This window comes from Syngnathus scovelli, chromosome 8 (genome assembly GCF_024217435.2).
Source record: "Syngnathus scovelli strain Florida chromosome 8, RoL_Ssco_1.2, whole genome shotgun sequence".
Classification (NCBI taxonomy): domain Eukaryota; kingdom Metazoa; phylum Chordata; class Actinopteri; order Syngnathiformes; family Syngnathidae; genus Syngnathus; species Syngnathus scovelli.
In genome coordinates this window covers 12379473-12401304 of record NC_090854.1, presented here as the reverse complement: position 1 = coordinate 12401304, position 21832 = coordinate 12379473, and the positions used below count along the sequence as shown (strand labels likewise).

Below are 21832 nucleotides of genomic sequence, written 5' to 3'. Positions count from 1 at the left end.
TGGTATCACTTCAAGATCACTGATCTCATTTCAAGTTCTTTGAGGCCTGCATTAGGCAGAAGAGAAAAAGGACAAAAACAAATTGCATGTGTGGATGAGCCATCGTACTGCTAAAGGCACGACGACACAGTGCTTTGACTCTAAGGGTGTTTGCTTTAGAGTTTCCGACTCTGTCTGAAAGTTTAGTAAGCCTCTGAGACAATGTAAATATAAACACGGCCGCGCATCGGGTAAAAGGATCCACCGGCTATGCATCGGCGCTTCTCATGTTGCAGAACTTCCAGCATTACCCCATGCGTGGCATCTGCTGAGGCAAAGTTGCTTTCTCACTTGTGATTATATTTGAACCCGGTTCCTCTGTGTTTCAATCCCTGCTTCTACAGCTCAGCCCTACAAGCCTCCTCTTACGTCTCCTCTCTTTGCTTTGCGCTTGTGTGTCTTTTCAGGCAGGATTTAAACAGCTCTACCAGACTTCAAAGTGTCTGTCGCTCTGTGGGCTGTTTAGAGGCTGACAATGACAGAGCGAACCCCGAAGACCTTCAAACTGATCGCTGCATTCCGCTACCTCGCAAACCGTAATAATCCATCTCTACCCCTCTTCACCGCTACTCACGGTTCTTCAGCTCTGGCAACGCTCGAGTCAATCCCGGAGCGGCCATATTTGCTCGATAAGGCCTCACATTTGTCTATTATTAACACGCATCTCCATCGCTCTCCTCCTGCCTTCACTGCCTCCGGTGTGTCATCGCCGCATCCCACACTGAGCATCAAGCAGGATGCCGCTTCATCTCCGAAGGCGAACCCCCGAGCACGACCTCACTGTACACCAGCCGACAGGAGACGGAGACAGATGACTCCGACACAAACACACACACATACACACACATTTAGGATGCAACAAAAGAGGATTAAAGGGTGGGGGGGCGCACTAATCCAATCATTTGTGGCCTCTGTCTTATTCTCAGTGGGTTTCAAGGCAACTAGCACTCAAGCCTACTCGCATCACTCTTCCAGGACATGTGATAATTACACACCTAGGAAGGTGTATAATAAAAGTCCCGCAGGGCGTAAGTGGTATAAAGGTCTCTGAGAGCACATGAGCAGATGCACTAATATACGAATTTAGAGCTCCGCGGTGATAACTCCGATGCCATTATCGAGCATGTCGTGCAGACTCCGAGGCAACATTTTCAATTTAAGCGATTTTGAGTTTAGATTATTGACAGTGACGTTCTCCGTCACGTCATTTGTATTTTGGAGTAGAGGAAGGCTGCACTGTCACGGTCTGACTCGGCTGCTGTCGCCTCGCTATTTCAGAGTCGACACGCACGCGGTGCGATGCATATGATGCGTGCGTTTGAGTAATTGCAAAGACACTCTTGATTCTCGTCAAAGTCAATGTGCACGCAGCACCGCTGACAAAGACTAAGTGCATTTTCAAGTGTTGGGATCCAGAAAGCCAAAGATGGAATTTAAAAAAAATAACACTAGAAGACTTTTATAGATCCCTTTTATTCCGCACTGAATGGGCAACAAAACAACTTTCTGTTCTGGACTTTGAAAGGGTGAATCAGATCCTGTCCTTTCTTGGACTGACATTATATATAGGCCATGTCAAAATGTCAGAAATTGTTATGAAGGAATGGGGTCGAATTCTAAAAAATGTGTCAGTTGTGTGTATTTTGAAGAGATTGGGTGGCGATACAAAAATGTTATCTTGTATAATCGGCCCAAATGTGCATAATTGGCCAAACTGCTGTCCTACATTTGAGATGATCGTTTTTCAGATCTACAACCGGTAATAAGCTCCAAGTGTTATATTATCAGCCATCAATTATTAATTCTAAAGGAAAGTAATCTCAAACTTGCTGAATGCTTTTGTTACAAAAATAACACTTGTCACAGAAAACAGTAGCAGAAAGACGAGGTTGTTATTAGATTTCTGAATCTAGCCTGCCTCCTATTGTGTGGAAGAACAGATGCCTCCATATTCCTCTCTCCCCCACATCCATTAACTTTTACAATAAAAACTTTTGGCAGTGACATGGAGCAGACTAAACTTTGACCAATAATGTTTGAATTAACTCCGAACATGCCGAATGAAGTCAATGTCCCACCTTCCCGAGAGAGCTTCAGACTCATCTCCAAGATCTAAGACCCTATGAAGCTTCTCAGACAGCGAGGTAGCAATGAAGTGAGGAAAAGAAGTAATGTGTCAGGAGCATATGAAAGTAAGGAAAAAGGGTGAAAGCCGGCGAGAGAACGACAGCCGCCTCCAGGGTGCTGAACAGAGAGAATCTTGAAGCGTACAACCGCCTCATGTGCCGTACATGCGTGAGACACAAAGGGAAAGATCAGGAGCATGGCATTTTCAGAAGAGGTTCTTCTCTTTGCAGGGCTCAGCTGCATTAAGACTGTTAGCATTATTGGCATGGCGCAGAAGAAAGCAATGTGGAGAGTGAAAACAGTTTGGTAGATTGCAATGATCAACCTTAAGTGACAAAATGGCCATTCCTTGAAAAGAGATTGAGAGACGCAAGCATCCAAAATGTCCTCATTAAGGTATAAGGGAGTCATTCGAGCCTGACAAAATTAGTCTGCTGGTGTCTATATATAGCAAGATCAATCCTGATACGGCAGAGAGACACTACTGTCGCTTCTATGCTGGTTTCTGAGCGGTGTGTGGAAAGCAAACATTTCATTTTAAACCTTTATGTTTTAACAAAGCAGTATATTTAAATAAAAAAGAATATTTCACTTTTGTCATGTGTGAACTAAAACAAATCAAATCTGTACTTGAGTACGAAGCAAACCAACTGACTGGAGATTTCTGAGCAGCCTGAGGCTTGAAGGCTTTCGAACAAATTTAACACACGTCAATTTTCTGCTCAGAAATTATTTTGACCTTGATACAATGAGCAGTTCAACAAATCTGATTTCACCCTGAAAAACAGTCGCACTTTAGCATTTATGCGGTTGGAATATCATCTGATTGCACAATGTCAAGGAGGAGCATTTGCTCAAGACCCTTAAAGCGCATCTGGATTATCCGTTATCCAGCAAGGACGATTTTACTGCAGTTCTTCACTCACTCATCTAAAAACCAAACCTCGTCCTTGTAAGCATACCAACCAATCAAATGATTTGGAACAAACCAATCAAATTTTACATGCATTTAATATGCAAGGACAAGAAGGTAACCCAAGACACATTTGCCCTTTCATATTTGCCCCCACAAGCAATCTGAGATTCTTGAACCTTTGATTGATGAGCTCCCTGCAGCATCTCATATTACAATTCAGGCTATGCCCTCCCAGTTACGACGCCATGTCCTTCCCGGGGTGATAATCACCCACAGCAATAAATTGCATAGATCAACGTTGCAGATCGGTCTTAAACTACTGACCAACTCGCTGAGTTAGAATAGTTACAAAATCCCAATCTTTATTAAATATTTTATTACCTGCTGTTTTTTTGTTTTTGAAGAAACAGCTTGATTTCCCAGTGAAAATATCAAAGGCTATGGATGCCTGCTAGCCACAGGACAGGTGATCATGACATGGAGAAACAAATCGAGGACGAGGGGGCGAGTCTTCAGCTTCCATTAGACGGGCCGGTCAACAGCTGACAAACACTTAGAGCAACTGGCCATTAGGGCCTCAATGGAGGCAGAGAGGATGACATTGCCGACAATGGGAAGATGAAGTGGATTCCATTATAGGTCAGCATTTCCTGCTCGCATGGAATTTCAAGTAAAACGAGGCAGCCAGGTGGTGCGCATGGTGCGGGGATTACAAGATTTACATGCTGGGAAAATCATTTATGGAGGGAGGCTTTATAAAGCCAGCAGTTTGATGAAGCAATCTATGTTCCGTTTGGCCAAGATAGACTTTTCCAAACAGCTCAACAATTGGCAGATGCTCTGTTTGTTTGTCTGTAAAGAGACATAGTTCTGCGTACAGAAAACATCCTGGTCAATACGATGCAATCTATTATTCATTTCTACAACAATCGAGGTAAATAATGGAACTCGTACAAAGTAAGATGTTGTGACTTCGGCGAGAGCACGATTCGACGGTGTCGATATTATTATTTACATTGGCAGTGAAAGTAACCTCGAACTGACTAGTTTGAAAATACATTTTATTTATTCCCTAATAAAATCCTTTATTTGCCTTTTCAGCTCTGCAGCCTTCACGATTCCAACAAATATTTTGATTGCATTTGAGGTCTATGTTTCTGGTACATTAACAAGCCCCACTGTTGGTTTCAGTTTTAATGGTGGATTCGACCCAACTTTCTGGGTCATTTTGAACAAAACCAACTCGTTTTTATTTTGTGCAAAACAACAGAATATGTGATGTGAATGCACAACGGCACAGACTTGTTTTCATTCTGGTACTCTTGAGCAATATTTATGAACGGCTGCTACTTTGTTTGTGCCGTTAATAAATGTCACAGCAACCACTACAGATCGTTTAATTGTAGTTTATTCACTGCTGTTATGTTTAAGACTCAGAGGACATTGGAACAGCAAAAGGCACGACCATAATATGGCCCGAGTCGTGGTTCCGCTCAGTCAGAGGCACACCATTAAATTAGGGAAGCTCAGAGTGCCAAAGTTAATGTAAAGACAATTTTTTGCAATGTAAAAATAATTAAACAGGCTGCTTCATGGACCATGCTCCATTTATACACCAAGCTTTCTTGGCAGAGGCAGTAAAATGCCAGTTGTTGCTGATATACTGCAAGCATTGTCTCCACTACCTTGTCCTGAAAATGCTTTACAATACATCGCTACTGAAAATGCCAAATGTGAAAGCAAATCGTGTTTGGGTATTCACTATAGAAATAATCTACACTTGCCACATCATTAGGTACACATACATAACAGGCTTAAGGTAGCAAACAGACCGTTTCCTCATTCCTCCGAACAGAAAACAGAGAGGTAAAAAAGTTTGGAGGTCATGACAAAAGGCCTTTTCTACGGCATATCAAAAAGCTTGAAATCGGACCCCTGCTTTCTGTTACACGCGCTTCGAGTCATCCACCCACCTCTTGTGCTAGGCTAACTATTGTTGAATTATGGCTCCCCTGGGCTAAAGGCGCCATGACCCCACCTGTGTGGCTGCACATAACAGCTGGTGAGAGAGCAGGACGGGAGCAGCGGGGGCTTTTTTTACGCCTGATTCCAACTTCTAAGTGTGTCGCTTCTGTGCACTGAGGAAGGGTGTACATGCAACACGCTGAAACGGCTGTGCAAGATGTGCACTCAACATCATTCTCCTGTTTGTTACAGGGCCATGAGTCAGTTTCCTCAAGTGACTACTATGAAAACTAAATCTACAAACACTATCAAAATGAATTGAAGATTTTGCATGAGCAAAAGACTTTGTTCCAAAGGGCGCCTAGCTGTTATCTTGTATACCTCACAGTACTCAAATCTCAAATCGTGCCTTTTTCCCAAGTTCCAAAAACATGCATGCTAGGTTGATAAGAAAAACAAAGTTCTTCATACTCATAGTGATAGAAATATTTTAACAACACCCAAAATCTTTCTGGACAGGTTTAATCGCTTATGTTTGTTGAAGGTTCCTTTTTAAATTTTTGATGCGTGTTCCATGTTTATGTATTTTACATACAGCTTTGTTTTACCAGGCACAGAGTTCACCTGGTTGAATAGAGGTAAAATTACAACATGCTTAGGTTTGCTGAATCTAATGCGGGCATGATGGAAAACACAGTTTCAGCAGAATAGTACTGCAATTACAGTAATTGTACCGTCCAGTACCTACAAGCTTGAATGTGCTTTTTCCGGGTGCAGTGATTTCCTCCCACAAGGAGAAAACATGCATTTCTTAAAGATTTTAATGTGTCCACAGGAGCAAATGATTGTGCACTGGGATTGGCTGGCAACCAGTCCAAGGTTGACGCTGCCCTTCTTGTTCACTCGTGACCCTAAAACAAGGACAAGCGCTATGGACAACAAATGAATGGAAGCTAACCCAACTCTTTTTCAACTGCAAATGTGTAAAAATGAAAATTTCTGTCTACACACTGAGCATTTTGCAAGTGCTCGCAGTGATTAGTTAAGTGAATGCTGAAAGACGAACATTCCACGGCTCTCTGCTGAAGAGACTCCTTTCTTCCGCCCACTCCCACAGCTGATTTGCCTCTCAGTTGGACCGTGATGTGAATGATCCTTTTTTTTAGCGTCGTTTGAAATGGATAATCAGCATTCAGCGAATCTTTGGAAGTCTTTAAATGACAGTTTCAAAGATTTCCAGTTTAATATCCCCATCAGTGGCACCCAATTTGGTTTCGCATCTGCTCATGCAGGAAAGCCAACGTTACTTAAATCGTATTACGTCTCGCTGGAACCTCTTCGATGTAGACTGTAGTCATCTTGACGGGGTTGACTAAAGGTCTGCAGAAGGCGGGCCTGGACATTACAATGAAATGTACTTTGCAAACAATCCATGAATGGATACATTTTTATTCTTTGAGAATTATTTTCTTACTTGATTTCAAACAAGTTTGCTCACTGACAGCATACTTGGACATTATCTACTTTGTACTTGGTATCTGTTCTTGGGCTAGCGAGCTTCCATGTTTTTTCAGTGGGTAAAAAAAAGATTCTAGTATTTAGTATTCTACTACCTAAACTGTGAAGTTAATATAGCTTATCAATCTTTGTGAGTGAAAACATTGAAGTAGTGTGTTTTACACTTCAGTAGCAAAGTTGGCGTGTTGCCATTATCTTTTTTTCCCCATTTTGAAAAATCCTTCAATCCAAATGTAATCATCTTCGGAGCTCCCGCTAAGATAAATGCTTCAAAAAGTTGCCCTCTGCACTCCGCATCACAGGATGCTGTTAGGTTGCCAAGTTTGGGCACGCTATACCCAAAACAACTTTTCTCTCAAAATCAAAACAAAAGCCACTTGAAAATGTATTTCAAATATATACTTTCAATTTTGAGTCTTACGTGGAGCTGCATCATAGTAGGAATGTAGCCAAACTTATCATATCTCATGTTATTATTTTTACTCCTCATGATCAACAAAATTTGAAATGACCGATTCATCAATTATTCTGCTCATAAACCAGATCTCAAGGGCCATCAATTCAACCCTGCTGAGGCCAAATGTTGCATACCTTTTATTGGCGTGTCACGCATCATGAAACAAATACTCGAGATGCAACATTAATTTCACACTGTAGACATTCAGGTCCACATTGCTGTCGCGGGCTGCGCCAAAACGGCATTAGATTCACTTAAGGCACAGCGGTGTCAACATTTTGACATGGCAGGAAAATTGGTTTTGTTTGAAAATTGTTCTCTGCTAACCTTATTCGGAATAAATAATTCAAGCAGCAGCAGGGTGGCACGAGTGCTTCTCTTGTCTCTGATCACAAAGGTACGGCAAATTTGTGCTTGTGATCATCTCAACAATCTACACACCGGGACCATGACATTGGATACGCCTGCAAAATCAAGAGTACAAAAAATAATTGTCGGCATTTAAAAAGACAAAGCTTAAGGCCTTTTCGCACTGTGTAGCGCGCCATTGACGGACCAATTCATTCATATGGGGAAAGTGCATAATACATTGCTGCCGGTGTTGAAACCCAGCGCTGATGTGGTTGTTAAGCTTTCAGTTTTGTTTAACTGCGGTAGACATGCATTCACAAATGGTGCTAAAGGTAAGTTGTAAAACTGGTTTAACCCAAACACACACACACACACCTCCTCCGTTAAAGAGACGCTATTGCCAAAACCATTAAGTCCCTATGAACACCTGCTCCCCCACTCCTCCCGACATCCCAACCCCCCACCCAGGCCTCATCCAACAGACAAAGACTTCACTCTGAAACAAATCAAATAGCAAATCATGAACATGCACAAAAAAAAAACAACAACAGCTAATATTGTGTCATGTTCAAGCGCAATCACTGAGTGTTAATTAGTAAAAACGAATACTCCCCCGAAAAACTGCATCGTCGTCTCTAATTATTCATCTTGCGCTCATACACGATTGTGACGGCCGCGTCTACTTCATGTACGCTGGCGAGATTTTGCGTGACTGGCACCTCTCTATCAGTTTGCAGGTTTGCGGATTAAGCTGCAGATTGTTGGGGGAAAAAAACTAATTAACTATTAATTAGTGTGCTTCAAACAGACTTTCCTGCCATTGTCAGTCATTTTGCCTTTGAGGCAGCAAAAGACATGTGCTTGTGAATTCATGCATTTATGCATAAGCAATTAGACACACAAACACACACAACTCTTTGGTTCTTGCTGTAGAATGCCAGTCTGGGCGAAAGGCTCTTTATAGGAACAAAAATGTACTTTTAGAATAATAATAATAAAAAAAAAAAACTATGCAGACAATTAGTCACGCACATCGGGAGTGTGAGCTACTGAATATGGATCATCTCTTTGCAGGTGGGGAGTGGTCGCCATAGTTACAAGACCTGATGAGAATCCCAGAAGTCTGGCTAGGCTACAATGAATGATAGCAGCATCTTGTGATGTGGGATCCGTGTGTGTGTGTGTTTTTGTGTCCAAGTGTGTATGAAGAAGTAAAGCGGAAGCCTCCGGCTGGCCCTTCATTATCACTTTCAAAGCCTGACAGCAAGCGGGGCGGAGCAGACAAAAATCCCAAAGGGGGGATGGGTCTAAGTTGGTCTCTTTGGCAGAGCAGTGGAAGTGCTTGTCAAGAGTCCAAGGTGGCTTCAGCTGTTAAATACAGGAAGATTCGCCCGCTAACAAACATTGATGTGACGGAGTTTCCCATTTATTGATCCTAACATTGTCATTTTTATCCCCTGATTACTGATTATTAACCAATCATTGTTCTATTTGATTTTATTTAGTGGTTAAAAACAACAACTAAGCAATATCTCACAAAAAGAATTGATGGTCATTAGTTTCCAAAATAACAGATGTTTACAAATGTCTTATTTGGATTAAACACAAAAATATAAATCAGTCTGCTTTCACGAAGGATGAGACAAAATCAAAGAATTGTTGCTTTTGAGATCCTGAAATTAGATCTGATCTTTAGTTAAAAATGGCTCTACACGATTACTCGTTTATTAAAATATGAGGCGATTAATTTGATACTCGATTTGTGGATGAATCGATTTTGACACCTCTTCGTTAGATATTTACCAGGGGCTTCAGTGTAAACCAAGCCTGATTCAGGGGTACGCTTAGACGACAACATTTTACAAAAGACTAATTTAAAAAACATATTTTACGCACATTGGACCACAGTGGCAAAACAATTCTCATTCTCATGAATCTGCCATAATGATTGGACAACTTCATTATAAATGCCCAATGTCCCCTAAAGAAACAAAACCCTAACAAATATTTGTCCCATTGGGTCTTATTGTATTGCAAGTTAATTTTCATACATTCTAACATATCCAATTGTTTGTCCTTGGAGGTCTCCACTTTCATACAGCACTCAAGCATTCCCACATTCACCATGTCCTTCCCAGCCAACATATTTCCAAAGGTAAACAAGCCAACGTGGACATGTACCAACAGGGATAATGAATTACCGGCGTGGCTAACCTTGTTGTCTATGATGACAGCATTGGTGTAGTTACACTCTTCTTTTTATTACCTTGCTCCCGCCTACACGTGCAAGAGGAAGCAATTGTCCAGTGGAGTAAAGGCACTCGTCACAATCGTTCATTGCTTTATAGCCAACATACAGGGGATAGAGATTTCTCGAGAGTGAGAAAGAAAAAAACAAAGGTGGAGATTGTTTGCTTATAAAATATTGATAAAAAGAAAATGTGTGGTCAGAAGGGGAGCTGGAAATCTTTTTTTGGATCCTCCTTCAGGTGGGGGCAGATTCTAATTGGATTTGTTTGAAGAGGAGCTGGGCTGGGCAGTGCACTGTTTGGAATTAGAGTGGGGGAGGAGGTCAGGGGCTACTCACAGTAGGAGGAGGAGGCAGCAGCTGGAGGGCCACTCATTCAGCTGAGAAGAACACAGTGAAGTGCTTCAACAGAAACACCAAAGGGTTTTGTTTTTTTTTTTAGGTCACTTTGCCAAAATATGAGATATGGGAGGAAAGGCCATGCAAAAAAACTATCAGGAAGTTGGAACGTGGAGGAGTCCTGTGAGTTATCTTAAGCTTCCACCATTCTCTACTGAATCACTGCAACAGACAGGAAGCCTCCCTCAACAAAGCGATTCATTTCACACACTCCCTTATCTTTGTATATGAACTGGAGAGACATCACATTAGGAGTCGAACGATTGGTACGACTGTCTTTTCCAAATACTGCGTGTGAACTATTATCGGTAGGATTACCCACAACTAACTTCATTTGAGCTTGTGGCATTTTATTTTCCATTTGGAAATATAGCGTGGGAAACTGGGAAACAGCTGAAGGCAAAAGTTGGACCAGTAGGGAAGGCCTTTGCTGGCCCTGACCGTTCAGCAGCATAGAGAGAGTATCAAGAGTTAGCATGTGACTTTATTGGTGTGTTAGTTCAAAAAAGCCATGAAGAATGTATAATAGCTGACGAGGTACTTAGTACGCAAGGTAACTTGTAGTAGCTGTTTTTGCGAACAGAAATTCGTCAATAGTGAGTCGAGACTTGTCGACAGGGGAAGCACACAAATATCCGCCTGACAGGCCAGTGGAAGTAAAACATGGTGGTTTGGTGTGAGCTTCCATAGGTGGCTGTCAAGTCTCTATTACAGGCCAAAAGATTGCCATGTAGAAAGCAGTGTCACAACTTGCCGTGCGAGAAGGGGGGGCCTTATCTGACGCAAGAGCCAACGCAAACAGACAACGCAAAGAGACATCTCAGCCCGCAGCAAACGGACGCGTGTTTTCAATACCCACCTGAGCTTTCATCGTTATTTACAGACAACTATCGCAGAGGTGCTGGGTGACTGACAAGCTGATTGTCTTCCACCTCATCTGCCGCTTGTTGTTGGTTTTTTTCATGCCACTTGAGTCGACATTGTTATGATGCCACGCAAACAACGGAACAAAAGGCGTGCTGTCACGAGCGCACGCAAAGATGAGCTTACGGCGCAAATGAGAATGCACGCGACTAGAAAATATAGCAGGCGCAGAAGAATAACAAGGGGGGGGCAAAGGGGAGCAGAAAGGCAGGCTGGTGCACGACTCGACTTGTTCACTTGTGAAAATTGGCAGGTTTCAAGGTTGAGGGGGACGTTGAAAAAGTTGTGTATTTGCGGAAGGCTACACAAGAGCGAGTTATGGAATTTTTCCCTATAATCCCAACAGCGCTCGCCCTCGTGTCAGCTGACACGTGGGCGACATTCCAAGTGGAGTAACAGCTGACTCATGATACTCACTGTGTGAGCACATACACGCACGTTAAAATCTCTGCCATACAGCGTTTGGGACATCAGCTGTTGGACCGCATTAGCAACAAAGTTGGACGTCAGGGAGCGGCATTGCAAAGTTGAAATCCTCGGACAGTTTGAAATGCCTCGGAGTCGTACTCAAGATGGGGGGGCACACATTGTTTAAATGTTTTCAGCTTTACAGTGTCTCCTCTCAGAGGGTGTCAAAATACATCAGCGTCTCAATGGGAATTATTCAGTGTGAGAACTATTTTAACCAATTCTCTTTTTAAAAAAAATAACATTTTAATGTGGTTGATTGTTAATGGTTTCTTAATTCCATTCAATTATTTAGCTATTATCCAAGATTTTGCTGTGCTGTGAGTAATGCAGTCAACACATGAATGATTAGACTACAATTAGCGACAAATTTGTGGCAACCACAGGTCCAAGAGCCCAATCCCAATTCACTGCCTGTTATATCAGATTTTTCAAAAATTTTATTCAAGTTCACCCTAACCTTACTATTAGAGTCTTGCAATTTATGGGTTTGGTAGAAGGGCTGGTTCCTTTTTTTTCATACGCTCTTTACACAAGCAGACACGCACCTTTCAAATTAAAACACACACACACATTGGAGCTACTCATTCCATGTTTGAAAAGCTAACAAGCATACAAGCCTTGGGGCGCCGCTCTTTGTCGGGTTTACTTCACACAAATAATCTCGCACGTTAACACACATCTGGTTGCAAACTCAGCAAAAAAGAAAAACAGGCCCTGATGCAAGATGGAAAGTGAAGGAACACGGTGGCTGTGGATGGCTCGGCTTTTTTTTTTCTGTTGGGGTGAAAAACGTATTGCGATTGCCTGGTTGGAATTTTGCCGGGAGCGCAACTTGGCACTAGCTCGTTTTTGGCTCAACGGGTTGGGAGAGAAGAAAGATGTACAGCTCCAAATTACAGTAAAGTCGGACACAATCCAGTCGGGATGTTGGTTGACCTCCAATTTGAAGTCAGCTTTATCCCACAGGAAATAATGGAAATAAAAAAAACGGATCTTTTCCAGGGTCAACCTGTCACCGGCCGTGAAATTAAATCTCCAGCTGTATTTGCTGTTTTTGTGCTAAGGCAAAAGCAACATCATCTTGTGGCATCTTGGTGAAAAGGAAATTATGAAGTGAATTCAGGAGCTTCCTTTAGACAGTCTTGTAGCGCCTATAAATTCGAAGAGGAGTCAATTATTTACTCAGAGTGACTTTCACGAGCCTTCAAGATTTATTTAAATTCTTAAGTTTTGCTCAATGTATTTATTATCTTCCAAAAATGTAGAATCCTAAATTGTACTCAAATTAGGCCATTTGTCATTTGTGCAGCACACAATTGTAATTACACAACACAAAAGTAAGCATTACCTTGTTTGCTGCTACTGACAAGTAAACAACTTCAGCATCATGTCGCTTATTGCAGAATCAATATCCAGTGTAATACAAGCAACATGTCACCTCGTGAGACTATCTTGAAGCTCCTTGAACTATGATGCACACACACCGACACACACCTACACCTACCCACCCGCACAAACAGCTTCCAATTTCAATGTGTGATTCATTTTATTATGTAATAGCAGAACCAGCACTTTCCCAGCCTTTGCTGTAGATAAAATCTTTGGCAGTTATCAATTGGAAAACCACGCCTGCACTAGTGAAAGTGCCTAAAATGGGACGGCAAGACGCAGCCAAGCGCAAACGGTAATCCTCTTGGCCGAGTGAGGGCCGTACACCCCCCCCCCCCCCCCCCCTCATATTCAAGAAGGCGCAAAAGCCATCTGGTGTTTGTTTGGGGGTGTGCGTTAGTGCCAGCAAGCTTGCGTTTACGAAATGTTTGCTCCGACCAGTCACAGTGTGTCATAGCTTGTGAGACACCTAATACAGTGGAACTTGGATGACAAATGGGATGTAAACCACAAACTTGTAAAAGAACGTCTGAGTGCGTGACGAAGCTTAGTGATGTCATATCCTGAGGTGCATCATCCAGGTGTGCGTCAGTGACGTGTGTGTATGCGTGTGGTAATAGTAGGCAAACCATACCGGACAGTGAGCATCAGTGTGTGTCAAACTTAAGGCCCGGGGGCCAGATACGGCCCGCCACATCATTTTATGTGGCCCGCGAAGACAAATTGTGCATCAAATTCGTGTCATTACTAGAATTGCAAATTGTCTTTACTTTTAATAATCTTTTTTTTTTTTTTTATATTTGACCAGTTTTTACTCGTCTGATTTGAAAACGAGTTATTTGTCAGTTTGTTTTGTAGCTTTTACTGTATATAATATGAAGTGCTCATACATTTATTTGAGTTGACAGTCATAATGGCCCTCCGAAAGAAGCTATGACTACAATGCGGCCCGCGAAAAAAAAAAAAAAAGAGTTTGACACCCCTGATCTATAGGGTTAATCTGTGACTACGGTCTAAATATGACATTAACCTAGTTCAATGCACATGCACAGCTGCTCATGTTGTTGCAGTGACACTACTTTCTGTGAAATCTCTATAACTGGAGTATCATTGCATATTTGGCTTATGATTTAAGTAATTGCAACCTCAGTGATTTGGTACCCTTGATCTTTATAGTTTGTTCAGGGATTCGCATTTAGTCTTTGTATGTACAAACAGCAGCCGTTATAATTAGCCCTTTAGTGTCCCCTCTACTTTGAAAGAAATGGACACACTGCAACTGCATATTAAATTAAAAGAGAAAAACAAGTCATTGCGCCTTTATAAAGTGCAGCTCATCAAAGCAGTCACGATGCCTTTTGTACCCTTGACACTTGACTTTAACACCTTGGTAACCAACCTGTGCTCTTAAGCCCTGGAAAGGTTTCAGTTGCCTTGGTGACCGATAATAGGTCTCTAGTTTTAAAATTTATTTTTAAATGCTTTTCAAGGATTCTGATGGAGTGTGTATTTTATTATCGTAGTAAATATATTTTGTGATGATTTTTTTTATTATTATTTGTAGTACATACGGTGTCCCTTGGGGGGACATGATTTGACATGAGTGGCTCCGTAGTACTGTACTAACTGTATTTGGTGCACCGTAATCTCCACCTGACTGTCAATTCGTAAAGAGGATGCTTTTGGTTAAGACTAACCCTCAGCGGATGCAAGAAAGAAACTGCAAGTGAAAAATCAGTGCAAGGAGACTTAAATGTGTCTTGACTGACTTACCGAATAGAGCGAAGGAGACGAGGAGCACACCGGTTGCCATCGTGCCTCGGCCGGCTCAGCCACCCCGACGATGTGTCGCCCCTTCTGGATGAACAAACGATCAGCGGCTCCTCAGACCCGGAAAAAGATGGGAAGGTGAATCCTGCTGCTTGGCGAGACAATTCCACGCAAGGTGCTTCTACGCTCCACTTCGGCGTCCAGCAGGAACCAGTAGCCCAAAAGAATTGGGAGTCCTTTCTTCCGATCACCTTATTGCCGAGGACGTGCGCCAGGCACCCGGGCGACCCAACCCACTCCCCGGCGTACAACCGCCACACATCCACGGACTGCGGAGGACCTCCGGCTCACACAACACTTCCAAGTCCCGCACGACTCTTTTTGGGAAGAGCGCACTCCACGGGACGTGCAAAAAAGCCCAAATAATAACTGAAAAAAGGCTTGATTAAGTCCCTGTTAGGTGTTTTTAGGTCCGTTGTTTTTTTTTCTCTCCACGCTTTTTTTGCACCGCTGATAAGAGAGCAAATCTCAGTCCGTGTGCTGCCTCCACGGCAAATCCTGGAGACGTAATCAATCTCCCACTATCGGCCCACGTAAAAGCCAAATGGGCGGGCACTGTGGAGGAAGCAGGCACGGCTTTGTGCTGTGGCTCAACGCATCTAATTAATCAATGAGTAGCCCATATGAATTTAAACACACTGGCCACCTCTTCTGACACCCAAACTTGATCAAGCTTTTTCTGCATCTCATTTCATCTTTGGGGAAAAAAAAGTCTGAGCAAGTTAGTTTTCCTGTTCAAGAAACTAGACTTTTCCTTGAAAACTTAATCAGCATGCTGTACCCTCCCCCTCAGCCGTGTGGGACACCACCAGACACCCACCCACTGTGGGAGAGGTCACGATTTGCATGTGTCAGTAGCAAATGTAGGCCAGTAGCACACGGAGGGGCCAAGTTTGATCATGCACAACAATCAACAATACCCAACCCTAAAAATATGAGGCTGATGTAGGATGGGATGGGCCAAGTGTCATCAAAGAGACAAATGCTTCCTCAACCACTTTGATGCCGGTACTTTCATTTTCTTTGAACAGGAATGACAAATTACATAACCCGGACTCAGTCTTTTATAATTTGTAGCCATATTTGGATTGGCTCAATGGGCTTCTTTGTAAAGTTGCAAATTCATCCAGCATGAATTCAACCACGAAAAGGCATTTGTGTCTTCAGGGATGCAAGTCAAAGGTAGTTTGACACCATCACTTGTAATGAAGATGTCAAATGACCTTTGGCTCCAATCTGGCCTTCCGATTCTTTTTGCTAATGAGTGGTTGGCATCTTTGTATATTTCCTCTCAGTCTTCTTTAAAGAGTGGCATGTGATACCTTCACCTCTGCCACGTAGAGATTGGCGGCGGTGTCACGGACAGTTGTCTTTGGGCGTTTTGTCATAGAACTCACAATGTTTCTGTTATCAACCACTGTTGAGAGCCTTGGCTGACCTGTTCGATTTCCGTTCTTCAGTGCAGCAGTACTTTCTTTCATTTTCAGGACATGATAAATTGTTGTATTGGCTATTGCCATTGTTTGTGCAATAGCTCTGATCAATTTCCCCTCGTCTCACAGCTACAAAATGGGTTGCTTTTTTTTCTCTTGTTGGCAGTTCTCTGCTCTTTGTGTTTGCTTAACACCAAATGCAGTTTCCACAACTGAAACACAAAACACAGAAACAGGCACAATTGACTGTTTAAGGCATCCATCTAAAAGACAGAACTTGAGCAACTACAAACACCCATCAAGCTTCTGTTCCAATACTTTTGCTCACTAGAAAAACAGAGGAATTTACCTTGCTGTTCTAATACTTTTGGAGAGCACTATAAAAACACAGCTATACAAACCAAAAATTCACAACCATTCCATTTTTGTTGAGGTGAGCATTTTTGACACTTTTAATAATTGTTTTAATTAAAAGATGCATATTTATCCAAATTCTGACAAGATATATTTATTTACTTGACACTGCTCATTCATGGAAATCAGCTTGGTAAATTAATTTCAATCCCATTTGTCAAGATGACGGTTGTGAAAAATTTTTTGAATTGGAAAATGTGTTCTTAATTTCCCTTCATATCCATCTGCAAAAAAAAAAAAAAATAATTAAAACAACAAAGCTTGCTGTGGCCTTATGCACAACGCCACACAATAAACAGGAACATTAAAAAAAGGAACAAAAATTAACATGCAGCCACTGGAAATGTTTGTGCCTGCATCAGTGAGACTTAAAACTGTCAACTCCCATCTACGTGATATATCTTGAATAAATTTGAATCCAGGGCATAACAATGTCTCTAATTTTGGGTCTTGAGCTGAAAAACTTTGGAGAGCCTCCCAATCAAGATGATAATCACATGGTGCCTATTGATTCGTACAAATCTGCAGCACTGTTTGGGATGATCTCGAATTAAAACAGAATGAGTGAACGTATGCTGGGAAAAAGAAAATGGATCGAGAGATGGTGAGAACGCCCCAAAAATATAGAATTCAAGAAGTAGAAGGTGTCGGCCATGAACCCTCCGTATAAATAAACAAGCAGGATTTAACTTGTAGATTGAAAGTTTCAAACAGGTCTTGAGTGTGACAAAAATATCTTCTTTGCATTTTTTATTTTTATTAGAAGCAAAAAGCCTGTTTGCTTTGCGGTCTTCAATTCAAACTTCCTTAACAACTAGTGAAATTGTTTTGAGAAGCCAATACAGTTATTTAATGAGCTCTCCCTTCTACAATGGAAGCTTTCAAGCTTGAATACAATCCATATTGGGTTGATTTAATACATTTCTCTCATAGTAAATACATGGTGGCAAAAGAAATTATTTATTCCTGAGTCAACTATTCCCATCATTAAAACCAAAGTTCAAGTGTACAGGCAATGTTTTGAGTAACTTTTAAGCATTCGTATATATAGTGTTTTTACAATTCAAAACAATTCCCGGGTGTCTTCAAGGCAAAAAAAAGCGACATGCTTTCATCAAAATTCCCCAAAGATGAATAATTATAGGACACGTTACAGTTTCTATTTTTATAGGCCTTAATCGAATTCAAATCAACATCACAATGTAGTAGAATGAAATATTCAAATCACAAATACACATTTTTAAAAAAGAAAAAGGCTTCATTTTTGGTTAGTCAGCAGGCTTAATTTTGTTAAAATATGTAGATTTTATTTATTTATTCAAAAAGTGTCTAGATACAAAATTCAGTGCTTAATAAATGCAGTCCTCGACTATTGATGCTAATCGTTAGCATGTCAAGGCATTTTCCATTATAAGATAGCATTACATTAGCGGCCTGTTCTTAAGGCAAAGTTGTTAAGTTGTTTTAAATGCATAACGTAGAAGGGTTTTGCTCTTCTTTTCTCAGAAGAAATGTAAAAAAATAAATGATGCAGACATTTGTTACGGGTTCTTCTCAAGCAGCTCCTATAATGTTGAATCCAGCTGGCTAGGTTCATTACACCTGGTCTACATATTGCTGCACCTAAATTTAGCCGCACTCTCCACAGACTCCTCATTGCACGGCTGTGTGATGACACATTTTGCACATGCGGCCATCCAGCTCGGAGCGGACGTCGTTATTTCGATCAGATCACCTTTGACTACAAGGCCAAACCTCGGAAAGTAGCTTCAATAACGTTTCCTCACAGGGGAAACACTCTCTGAAGAATGTTTGCGAATGGGTGCAGTGGGGGGTGGGGGGTCCTATGATGTCTCCATGGAAACAGAGGAGGCTGCGCTTCATACTAGGGTCCTGCTACTGTGTGAAACGTGTGCAGACCATTTAATTTCTTTGAAAATATGAATATTTCAGTGGCCTACATCGCTATTTGTTGAGCGCAGGCGGGCAATGCAATGCAGGCGGACAGAGGGAGCACTGCGTGGAATGAAAGAAAAGGAGAATTTGAGTCATGAATGATGTTGAATTCATGTGTAAATGTCAGGTGAGATGCAAAGGTGAGTTACACAAGTGTTCGTGAGAAATACATAAAGCAAAAGGTGGGGAAACATCTTTTCTCCAACTTACAAGAAAATAAGACGGATGGTAAAAGTGCAAGAAAATTAAAATGTATTTTTTTAAACTTGTAATGTATTTTTTAAATTTAATTAATCAATAAAATTTTGACATTAATTATCCTGGCAGGTTAATACTTTACAGTGATAGACCCATTATTGGCCGTACCAATTATCAGGGCCGATATCCGATTTTGGCGCATAATTGCATCGGCCATTTTTCCAATGGCCGATTAGCAATCAATTAGAAATAGTTTATACTGAGATGTTAAGTTACTCTACTGGCACATCACACTGATCTGTTGGCCAGTGGATGCGTTGATTATACGCTTTTTTTTTGTTTCTGACCTGTTTATGACACCTCAAAATTTTCTTTCCAATATGTTTTATGCGCCAAACACGGCATTCTGATTAATTTGGGAAATATGAATTATCCATCTCAGGGGGTTTCCATTTTGCCACTTGATGTCGACTTAAAATGACATCACAGTTACTCAGGTAAATACTTTGCTCTGTGGCACCATGCTGCCTCTTACAGATCAGTCACAGTACTACGACCAACATTTGGTGCGGATTCCCAATCGTTGGTAGAGATGATTATTTATTTATTTTTTATCTTGTCCTGTGTTGGTAATCTCAAGTAGACACAGTGAAGGACCATTAAGCACACACATCGATTCCTCACCATGTTTTATAAATCATCGAAGATGGTAAAATCCGCTATGTGTTTCGTGCTCCACCAAAGAGCAGCTCGGCAACCCTCAACGTTGGATTTAAAGTAATCTGAGTCTTCGACACAGTGAAACAGTCCAATTACTGGTGGCACACTTCACATCAGCACAGCAGATTACACCCAATCGGCGCTAACCTGTGATTGTGCACAGCTGAGGCCGCTGCCATCAAAGATGTAATTTGGCTGTCATGCAAGGATGTGTTTGCCGGGTGGTTATTTTAAAGAGAAGCCAGCGCAATCAAATCTTCAACCTGCTGCACACAACAAAGTTACTTTGGCTGGACCCTGTCTGACAATGCATTAGCATGCATTTTCCATCCAATGAATTATTCATCATAAAGGCTCCTAATGCAGAATATCAATATTGAAATCACCATCAAGCACTTCTTTTTTCACTTACCGTCTTTTTTTCCCCATTTTTCACCTTTTGATTGACTTCTTCACTCCCTTACTTTGTCATGCTCTCACAATTCAATCAGACTGAGTGCTTTGGTTTGCCCACCTCTCCTGTGCCTGTGCCTTCCACCTTTTGTTACGTTTAATAAATATAAAATCTTAGAGTGGTAGCATATGCAGCTCACTCAATGCTAAAATTTTGGTTTGCAATTAGCAAAGAAAAGGAAAAAACCTTAAAACATGCTAACCAGTGCACCACCATGCCGCCACTTAGAAAAGCATTCAAATAAGCGTCCTGTTTCCATCTACACTTTCATCCGCCTCACTATCTGTGATCGTCTTTCTCATCTTCCGTCTTTATCTGCATCATGTGGGTGTTGCCCCGACGTACGAATCACGTTGACTGTCATCCATTATGCATGTGCATCTTACTGACTTACAAACATATTGCAATAACAGAGAGCGGCAGACTAAAAGGTAGTTACAGAAAAGGACGGAGGACATTACACACACACGCGCGCACACACATGCTGAATGATGACAATGTCACCGGCAGGTCCAGTCTTGTCTTTGGCTTTTGGCTAAGCCCAACAAAGCAGATGCTATCTATCAAATGCAGCCTGAATCCACACGTTTATTTTGGAAAGGGATCGGGGGCACGGTGAAAAAAAATCTCACTTTGGGCCCCAATGCTTCTCTTTTAAGTAACCACATGGTGAATGATGTGTACACTCAACATCTGCTCTGTGCTGTTCTTCCATGCTATCAATCAAAGTCCAAGTTTGGAGAAAGAACAACCAACACGCACAGACATGCTGACCTTCACTTAATGCGGCAAACTTTGAACCTTCACACTGGGTGACAGAAAGCAAAGCATGACAACACTTTTTTGCTTACGGACTCGTCATTCATCCTCAAGACTGAAATAATACCACTTGTCGGATTGATTTTCCATATTTTATTGTTGTAATTTTTAAACCGTAAATATAATTAAAAAATGAAAATGAACTAATTTAAAGTCACTTATGAAAGATTTACATAACTTTTGGATACAGCTAAGCTTTTATTTACAATTCTAGTTTGTATTTTTTATTTTTTTTGCCATAAAATCAGAATCAGATTTAAAAATTTTGTGGCGTATTCCAGACATTTTCTCTGGACCACTAAAATAATGCAAAATCCTACAAATTGTCGTTAATTACATGCTGCAATTAACTTCCATCCCTGCAAATAAACACGTTAGCATGTCAGTTGTATTGACCTATATTGCATGCCTCCTAGCCTTACTTTATTCACACTATGAGTGTAGTAAAGTAAATATATCCTTAATGACTCCCGCCTCTGTTTTGCTTGGTCTTCAGAAGCTCGCGCGCGCAAGAGAGTGAGCCAGGCAGACCTTTGAGCGTCAAGAAATAAATAAAAATAAGATGCATTAATTGATGTCATCGCTGCTGGGAAAACCGTTTGGAGATATATGCTTTACATACACAAATCCAAAACAGCCTATTAGCACATCAAAAAGGGGGGCAACAGTTTTCTTTGCCGTTCCGAGAAAACTCAACCGCCAATTTTGATGACTCAAAGCATTTTAGAGAACTGCTAATGGGCTGACCTGCTTTTATCTGCGCAAGGGTCAACATCATGATCAAGATGTGCGGGAGGCTTTTTTTTTTTTTTTTAAGCTGTGGGAGGCTTGTTGCTACATGCGTGTTGAGGGTTCTTCGTCGGCTAACGATTACTATTAGTGGTTCGCATAGCTGATGTTCGAGCTGCCTGTTTTCCACGGAATGTCGCCTTCTCGGCTCAACGTAATTAACTCTTTGCCATTGGTAAACCTCGGAACTATCCATTACTACCACTATTTCAAGTGGCTATTTACTAGATTTGTATAAGCTTTGAATTTTTCATTATAAATCATTTTGACCTGGTAGCATGTGGGGTAAACCACTATGACTGGTCAGTTGTGGGACAAATTTTTTCGTATAACATTTGAGGACAAATTCCAGAGTCTCCATTTTGTTGCCCACGGTCTCCTCTTTCTTGTTGTCCTCAAGCTTCACCAATTAGAA

General features: G+C 41.4%; 1 protein-coding gene across 2 annotated transcripts in view; it reads right to left on the bottom strand.

Moving 5' to 3' along the window:
* Positions 1-15589, bottom strand: part of igsf3 (immunoglobulin superfamily, member 3) — a 64994-nt gene extending 49405 nt beyond the window's left edge. The window contains exon 1 of one of the 2 annotated variants that reach the window (XM_049727635.2): positions 14578-15589. In XM_049727635.2, the coding sequence (XP_049583592.1) occupies positions 14578-14617 (40 nt within the window). In that variant the 5' untranslated portion in view covers positions 14618-15589. The remainder of the gene's footprint in view (positions 1-14577) is intronic. The other variant, XM_049727634.2, reaches the window with a different exon arrangement.
* Positions 15590-21832: the final 6243 nt, after the last annotated feature.